Source organism: Chenopodium album, chromosome 20, assembly GCF_948465745.1.
Source record: "Chenopodium album chromosome 20, dcCheAlbu1.1, whole genome shotgun sequence".
In the NCBI taxonomy this organism is placed as follows: domain Eukaryota; kingdom Viridiplantae; phylum Streptophyta; class Magnoliopsida; order Caryophyllales; family Amaranthaceae; genus Chenopodium; species Chenopodium album.
This window is the reverse complement of record NC_137853.1, coordinates 11,346,849-11,355,867: the sequence shown is the minus strand read 5'-3', so window position 1 is coordinate 11,355,867 and position 9,019 is coordinate 11,346,849. Positions and strand designations below refer to the sequence as shown.

Sequence of the window (9,019 nt, the reverse complement as noted above, 5' to 3'; positions counted from 1 at the left end):
ATCCCTCATTTCCAACAATAGTAGAATCTAAATTAGATTATCTAATAATGTCAAAGCGTGACAAAGTCGCAACAATCTAAATCCAAATGATTAACTCAAGCCCAATCCCAAGCCATGCCCAAAATCTACAACTACCAACCCAAAGTTCGAGTGTTCGATCATTCCCAGGTTTAAAGTTGACTTTTACACTCACAGAAATTGACAAAACTCACACTCCAAAAAAACATACTGTAATTGCATTATTGCACAATCGATCTCAAAGTCTAACAAATTGAATGAACTAGAACTTGAAAAATGGGAGCAGAAAACTCAAATTCTGACCAAATTGTGGTGGAAGAATGGGCAGGTTCTTCCCCAACTAAACTCTCAATTACTGCCACTATTTCTTCCACCCCAACTATCTCAATCCAAAGGTATATTCTCTTTCCTATAATTCTCTATTTATCTGAAAATCCCACTTTTTATTCTCCTGTTTTTATAGATTTGACAGCCGCTTTAAGCTGGTGAGAAGACAAATTCTTAGTGCCTTTGTACCTGAGGTAATTTTCTCTCTTTCTTTATCCCCTGAGTTAGATTTTCTATCTGTTCGGAATTAATTGTCACGTTATGAAAGTTCGACAAAAGTTGTCACATTTTCTATTAACGGGGTTGCTGTGAATAACTAACAAACGGAGTAATGTTTTGTAAATATTGTGACGAGTTGGGACAATGTGACAACTTTTTAGCATATTGAAAGTTTTTTTTGAAGGATAACTTTGATGGGTGTTTCTTTTTCTTTTATTTGCAGGGGTTTCCTAGTAGTGTGACTCCGGATTATGTACCATTTCAAATATGGGATTCATTACAGGTAAGAGTTGTCTTCTTGTTTTGTAGAATTAATACTAGTTGATTGACTTTGAGTTATACAAGTACTCTATTTGATTGCCCTTTGATTTATATTGGAAATTTTAAGAATTTGTGAGAATTATGCACCTAGATTTAGGTATGATCATTGACATGTACGTTTCTAAATGTTAAATTAAACCATTTATCTGTTATGAAGAATTTTGCACATGATTGAAGTGTGCAAGAATTCATACTCAGTAGTGGATGTATCTCATATGAGTTCTTGTTGGTTAGAATGATCGATTAACGGGTGAATATTCCATTTTGCCACATGCCCAGTTCGATATAATTCCTTGTTGTTTGATTTAAATATCGTCGCAACTCATGAGGAGTTGATTTGAGGACAATAATCACATTTATAATTTGTTTATGGGCTATGAAGCTAACTTGGATTTACCATGTAATTCTGCTGATGGCTCATTATTTATGAGAATGTTAAGAACATACACTATATTGTGATTTGGTTTGCTATTTGGATGTACTTGCTACATAGTATGCCTGAATTTTGTCGATAAAATGGGCGATAAATGAAATAGTAAATACTTGCAGCAATCTTTTGCGCTTCTTTAATACTTCGATGAAGTAGTATTTTAGTGAAACGAATTCTTATGCTGTTTTTGTTCATAGGGACTGTCTACTTATATACGGATGATGCTTTCAACTCAAGTAAGAATTGTGAAAATGATTGTTCAGTACTACAGTGACTGATTTTCTCTTCTATCATCTTTGATCTAGGGATTCGTTTTATGGTGTTTGATTGTTTTAACACATTGACAGGCTCTTTTGAGTGCAATTGGAGTTGGTGAGAAATCTGCCACAGTTATCGGGGCTACTTTTCAGGTTAAATCATCTCATTGAATGCCATTAAGCACGTTCCTTGTTAAACGTCTAAAGTAAGATTAGTTACTGAGCATACTAACCTTTCTTCCTTTTGTAAGTGTTTCAGTGGTTCTTGAGGGATTTAGCAGGAATGCTTGGGGGCATTTTGTTCACATTTTATCAGGTACTTTTAGGCTAGCTTTCCATTACAAATTCTGTTGTTTTAAGAAATATGAGTATACCGTATTTTATTACCAATTTGTCAATTTTTATTGCTTTCAAAATTGACGATTCTCAAGGAGTAATCAATCTAGCTTGGTGTGAAATAAGAGATTTTACCACGTACAGAGTATTAGCTAATGGCTTTGAAGTATTGCATGTAAGAGAAGATCAGATTCAATAGATAATAAAGTTGTGGAAATAATGAAACTGTTTTGCAGAACACAAACATAGCAAAAAAGAGATCGAGAACTAATTATTGACTGGTCTTTCTGCCTTAGTTGTGCTGACGAAATACATAATAGGAGAAGATATTCTCTGCAAAACTCCTTTCAAGCTTAACTTTTACAATATTTTTTTTATGGCACAAATTATGTAGCTCTCAAACTACATTTAAAACCATCCTTTGGCTAATTTGAAAACTAAGAAAATAGTTGGGAGTAGAATTAGCTCTTGATTAGTCAATAATAGTTATATCACTTGTCTCTTGTTAGGGATCAAATTTAGATAGCAATGCAAAAATGTGGCGTTTGGTTGCAGATTTATTGAATGACCTTGGTATTTTTCTCACCCTCTTTTTAATTTGGTGCTATTTTTGTCTTATTTAACTCTCTTCGATACCCTAGTTTGAGTGTAAAATGTGAATATATAACCATCAATTCAGAATGGAGCTCCTGTCTTTGCTGCATGGTTCCTTGGCCTTTTCATGTGTGTCTGTGTGAAATTTTGTATCTTTCAATATGAACATCTTTTTCTTATCAAAACTTAATTAGAATCCACTGATGATATGTGCATTAAAATGAAGTAACTTCAATGTGTACTTGAGAGTTTTAATAAAAAAATATTAAATATGTGCAGTGATTCCAACTTTCAGGTCATCAAGTATTTGCAAACGTCAAGATACTTATAGAGTTATAAATAGGTTCCCGTGGAATAGAAAGTGAAACTAGCTACATCAGTACATCAGATAAATCATTTCAACTTCACCAAAACAAAAAAGATAAATCATTTCAATCCTCCGGTGCCATATTGAAAATTTGCTAGGTTATAATTTCTTACAAATGCACTTATCCTCATAACTTCTATCTATGATTTATTTTATTTATTTATTTGTTTTTGTAATATTGAAAATTTATTTTTGTTAGCTTTAGCAGTATTTTTTTTTTTTTTTCTTCTGTTTTCACCCTTTTTGCTCCTAGCTTCTTCATTAGTGCTAGCTTTGCTCTAATGTTAGGCCAAAAGGTTCAGTGTATATGAAAGAGCAGTCTCTTAATTTGTGGTTATGAAAAAAACTGAAATGATTCAGTATCTAAAAGTGTGGTCGCCTTTGCAAATTTTTGTTAAGCTTATGTCTTCACAAATCATGTCACTTTGTATACTCCCTTAGTCCCTCTTTCCCAATATTTTCTGAACACTAGTCAATCCACCATTATAAGCCGTAGGAGAGTATTAGTAATTGCCTTATCTATTGTTTTTTTCATGAAAACATGAATGTGATTGGAGATATACAGTAGGGTATTCATAGCGTATTTTGTTATATTGGAAATGTAGATGTGAAAGGAGATAGTGAGCTGTGAGTCCCAAAAAAAAGGTAAGAAATAATAGATTATATGTATGTTAAAAAAAAAAAAAAACCCCTTGATATTTGAAAATCAAATCAAATTTCGCTTCTTGTCAGACTTTATCTTAGGAACCTTTTGGTTTTCTTATCACGCTAAGTTGCTATCCATAAGATATTAATGGATTTGTGCAAGTATTTATATATTGCAACTGCATGAGCTTCATGATGTAATTTCATCGCTTTAAAATATGGGCTGGAAGCTTATTGTTATCTAGTGCACAACAATTTTGTCACTGGAAATACAGAGTATAATACTTTGTATAAATCATGTGGCTGTACATGTTTGTTCTTTTGAAGTAAGGTTTTGTTACACTTAATCTGAAGCATGTGGAGCTCAATGTTTGATGTGTTTATGCTTGTTCAAAGAGGTCTAGTAAAGTTTTCCTTTTGCATTTAATCTTCATTTAAAGTGCAAGCCTTATCTTTTGTCATCACAATTTTAGCTTAAATACTGAAAACTGATATAATGCATCAACATGAAAGGGGTTTGATGTCAAATTGAGGGGCTCTATAATCAACAGATCTGACATGGTACTATTAATAATACAAGCCTTAGATGGTTTATCTCACCAGTTATGTCTTTGTTGTTTCAGGAATGCTAATGGATCTTATTTCTCCCTTATTTCCATCGGCATTTGTGTTCATTCTTTGCTTGGGAAGTCTGTCACGATCATTCAGTAAGTTCTAATCTCTCTTCTTGTTTGCTCCATCTTCTCATACAAGCTATTGGATCAAGAAAAATGATATTTCCTCCATTTTCGAATGATGTGCCCATTCACCAACATGTAAGGAAAAACATAATCTTGTGAGGTCTTGTCAAAATAGTCTTGATATGCAGTTCCCAAAAAGTAACTTTTTAAATTTTTGGGTTTTTCTAAGCTATACCCCTAAGGTATTCGACTTTCTAAGGTGTACCCATGCTTTTTCAAATTTCTAAGTTGTGCCCCTCAACTCACTACCATTAATGAATGGTACCCTCCTTGGAACTTCCACGTCACCTAAAGTTAACTATAAATTTAATAGAAAGATGAAAAAAGGTAAGGAAATGGTGGGAGAAAGAAATCTTAGCCACCGCAACCCTAATAATAAAAACTGAAGCCACGAAATCAAACTCTCAAATAACTTTAAAACAACTAATAAGGGTACATTTTAGTATTGATAAAGAGTTGAAGGACACAGCTTAGAAATTTGAAAAAGCATGGATACACCTTAGAAACTCGAATACCTTAGGGGTATAGCTTAGAAAAATCCTAAATTTTTTGATAATTTGGTATTAGAGAGAGAGAGAGAGAGAGAGAGAATGACTTTGACAAATATCTCTAGTAGTATCTGATTGACTAAGGGCCTGTTCTCTTCATATTATTCTCTCATAAAATATTCAATTCAGTTTAGTTCAGCTCAATTAAGCTCCAATAAGTTCAGCTCAACTCAGTTCAGTCAATCAGGACAGGCTTTAAGTGTATAAACTTGATCTCTCATTTCTTATGCCTCTACCATAATGTCCACCCCTGGCCCGCTGATGTATTGCTTATTAAATACTTTCCCCTGTTCTATTTTAATTGCAACATTTTGAATTTCACGTTTGACGATGCATAATTTCACCATCAATCAATCAAAGCCTTAATCCCATAATTTCCCCATCAACACCTTTAATTATGATTACAAATTATATAAAGTTGATATTATGAAAATATACATTTAGACGTATCTAGCAAGATCCTACTTGACGATATTATTCCTTACATATCGATCACGTCAAACAGAAGTATTTGAATAGTGGCAAATGTCAAATTGTTGCTGGTAAAGTGGAATGGAGGAAGTACTTTATTTCGTGGACCCAATGTTTGTCTATTTGTAACTTTGGAAAAGTTTTTTTTTTTTTTTTTTTTTTTTTTTTTTTTTTTTTTTTTTTTTTTTGTTTTATAAGCACGTTAAACTGCATTGTTCCTATCCTAAAACTTTGTACTATTCATTTCTAATTACTTATATCTCTCCAAATTTGCACAACAAGCTGGTGTTGCTAGTGGAGCTACTAGAGCTGCTTTGACTCAACATTTTGCACTCCAGAATAATGCAGCAGATATATCTGCAAAGGTACCGACACAGCATTTCTATCCTAAAATCCTAATTTTTTTATTGTGTTACAATTGTCAACTGAGTACCTGATGTTTTATTTTAGGAAGGAAGTCAAGAGACAGTGGCAACAATGGCTGGAATGGTTTTGGGAATGTGTCTGGCTCATGTTACTAGAGGGCACTCCCTGGCAATTTGGTTCTCCTTCTTGTCTTTAACTATGTTTCATATGTATGGTGAGTTCCTACATCCTAATCACTATGTTGCTTGGATCTGAACCCCTTTTTTACTTGTTTTTACCCATTATCTTTATCGCCTGATGTTGAATGTCTCGTTCAGATAAACCTAGAAGGGTTAGTAGCTGGCTCAGGAATGTTTAGTTTGAAATAGCCTTGTGTTTGAATAATGATGCAATTTGCACACCAATCTGATTTGTCGGGCCTTCAGCTTTGCTGAATTATTCTTTTGCTCCATATATTGTTGCATATCAGCTACTAATTCACTATTCCATTTGGCACCCCTTGTCCCTTAAATTTTTGTAATTGACCCTTTTACCTATACGGCGGTGAATATATCCTTTCTTGTTGAACCGGAAGTACTTCGAGTTGACTGCTGATATTCTATTCTGATCTATGAAAATACACTCCTGAATACCTTGAATTATTTTTACAATGTAGCAAATTATAAGGCTGTTCGTTGTCTGTCATTGAAAGCATTAAATGGAGAAAGGATTTCTCTTCTTCTGCAGCATTTCATGAAGACTGGCCAAGGTAAATCTGCATGTCTTTTCTGTCTATGGCCTCTATGGCCTTTATGCTGGTCATATGTAGAGTAAAAAACTTGTTGCACCTTTTTTTCTCATTAACTTCAAGTTACTTGGCAGCTGCTAAAGGTATTGCCATGGGTTTAGTGTCTATGTCTTTATGCTGATGTACATGCACAATTTCCTTATTTAGTGTGTAATTTTTGTCAGTGCTTTCTGCTGAAAAGGTTTCGATGGAAGAGCAAGTTTTACCCTTGTGGTTGAATCCATGGAGTTCCAAAAAGTTCAAATGTTTGCACAGTCACATTAACTTAGGTGTGAAGGTTTCTTCTCTCAGTCATGCAGCAATGTAAGCATATTTTCATTCAGTTTAAAAGTTCAAATGTTCAAAGTCACAGAAATTAAGTGTGATGGTCTCTTCTCTTAATCACCCAGGAATATAAATATACATTCATTCAATTTAAAATTTCAGGAATTTTATTCTTTTTTTTAAAAAAATTCTATTACTTCCACCATTTCGAAAGTATGCCTTGATTTCTACTTTGACTATCTCCTATCATTACTTAGTGGTGGAGTATCTATTTTTTCATTTAGTTGGAGCAGGTTTGTTTTGAGCGGTACCTAAGGTGGGTTCATTTTTAACAAGTACCCATTCTCGTGGAAACTACCCATGAAGAAAAGGTTCTCTGATTATACCTTGTGTATAAAATACTGCGCACCAAGATTACAGAGTAAACCATTACACTGAGATGAGTACTGCTCCATTTAAAAGATTGGCACTCTAAAAGAAAAATGGGGGTAAATATGATATTGCATCATATGCTATTCCACCATTGCGTTGGACTTTCTAGGTCAAGTTCCTTGCTACAATTATTTTATTCATGATCTTAAAATCATCTGAGTGTTTAGTTCATTTTAGTTTAAAGTTTATTCTATGGTCTATCTTCAATTGCTGATCTTAATGTATACGAAGTATCTTGCAATCCTGCTGAATGCATTTATTGATCATAGGCTTTATTTTACAAAATTGTTTGATCAACAGGATGGACCTTTTTCGCTCTGCGGGATCAAATTATAAGAAAGGTTAGCTATGTATAGAGTATTTCAATATAATTTCTGATATTAACAATTCTGCTGCTGTTGCAGACACCTGTAAGGCTGTAACTAACACCACACTTCCATCCCTCTTTTCTTTTTTAACTTTTCTAGCCAAGTATTTACTGCTGGAGAAAAATGGGATAATCAGTATCGTTTTGCATAAAGACTCAACACCGGTGGATATCTTGCAGTCCTACATACATGCACTTGTAATGGCCAATCTTTCGGATAAAAGCACATTCGGGCATGTTGAAAGTTTTTCATGGATGGACAAATACTATGAGGATTTCATCAAGAAGGTATTATTTTATCATGTTAATTGTCTGTAACCTGGATTCCTTGAATCACTTTTAGCCTTTTAGGGAATCAAATAATAGAGGCAGATAATTTCTTTACATTTTTCAGTATTCAAATGGTGCCTAACATCCTATTGTAACCCTGTCACGCCAAAATATTAGTAATTAGTCTTTCATTTTGCAATCGCCTTTTTGTGCTTGTTTACCTGACTAATGTAGCCTGCTGATAATATATGACAGCTTCAGTCATCAGGATGGAAGACAGAAAGATTATTATCGCATTCTGTTGTTTGGAGGGCAAATTGGTTTACTGCACAGTCAGATGAGAAGATTAACTAGCAACCTGTATACCTGTAGGCGGTTTTCAGAGATCACCATCACAAAGCAATAGGCAGTGTCATGTCTGTCAACCTTTCTCTATGACTCTACACTCTTGATGCTTTGGCGAAGCAAGGACTTGGTTCAAGCTTTCGCCTAGTATTTTTCACCGAAGCTATAAAAAGATCTCAAATGATTGCACTTTAATTCAGTTGAATTCTACACATTATGCCCGAATAGGTGTAATATGAGCAGCAATATAGCATAGCATAATGTGAGCTTTTTTGAGTAATCTCTACCTTTTAAAAAGTATTACAGTGCTCTTATGAATAGTGTATGGACGATAATACCCCTAAAAATGTTTGTTTTCATGTTTGCCCCCATTTATAAGTTTAAGAAGCTCTTCAAAGAATATCTACACGGTTATACACATTTATCGTCTATATAAAAATAGTTATTCCCTCCGTTTCACTTTGTTAGTCCCATATACTATTTTGGACGTTTTAAAATGATATACCCATATAGAATATATTTCTAATATTTATTATAGGGTGAATAATCTTCATAATCTGTGAATAATAATCTAATTGGGTGTTTAAAGAGTCAAGTAATTCTAATTGGTTAATATATGGATTAGTGGATTGCTGACATGGCAAATTCTTTTAATCAAGATTTATTATAGGCAATTTAATTATGGCCAATTCTGATAAATAAAACAAATAAAACAAGAAAAGACAAAACATAAATTACAAAGCTCCAATCAAATTCCATATTATAGGGAGGATACAAAAGTCCCTCGAGTAGGGTTTCGTGAGTTCCTGACCTAGGGATCGCGAGTTCGTGATTTCTGCTTCGTTTCAAGGTTATTCTCTACTGCTCTCTTCATCATTAATCGTGTTTTTGTCCACGGAATGCAATTTTCTCATG

General features: G+C 33.8%; 1 protein-coding gene across 1 annotated transcript; it reads left to right on the top strand.

Moving 5' to 3' along the window:
• Positions 1-236: 236 nt before the first annotated feature.
• On the top strand, positions 237-8,492 carry LOC145598091 (protein root UVB sensitive 3-like). The gene is made up of 15 exons (XM_081654397.1): positions 237-413; positions 482-539; positions 788-847; positions 1,513-1,551; positions 1,663-1,725; positions 1,832-1,888; positions 2,418-2,481; positions 4,138-4,221; positions 5,556-5,638; positions 5,724-5,853; positions 6,295-6,387; positions 6,591-6,729; positions 7,423-7,463; positions 7,590-7,777; positions 8,015-8,492. Exons 1-15 carry the CDS (start codon positions 295-297, stop codon positions 8,111-8,113), a joined length of 1,317 nt encoding a protein of 438 aa, XP_081510523.1. The 5' UTR covers positions 237-294; the 3' UTR covers positions 8,114-8,492.
• Positions 8,493-9,019: the final 527 nt, after the last annotated feature.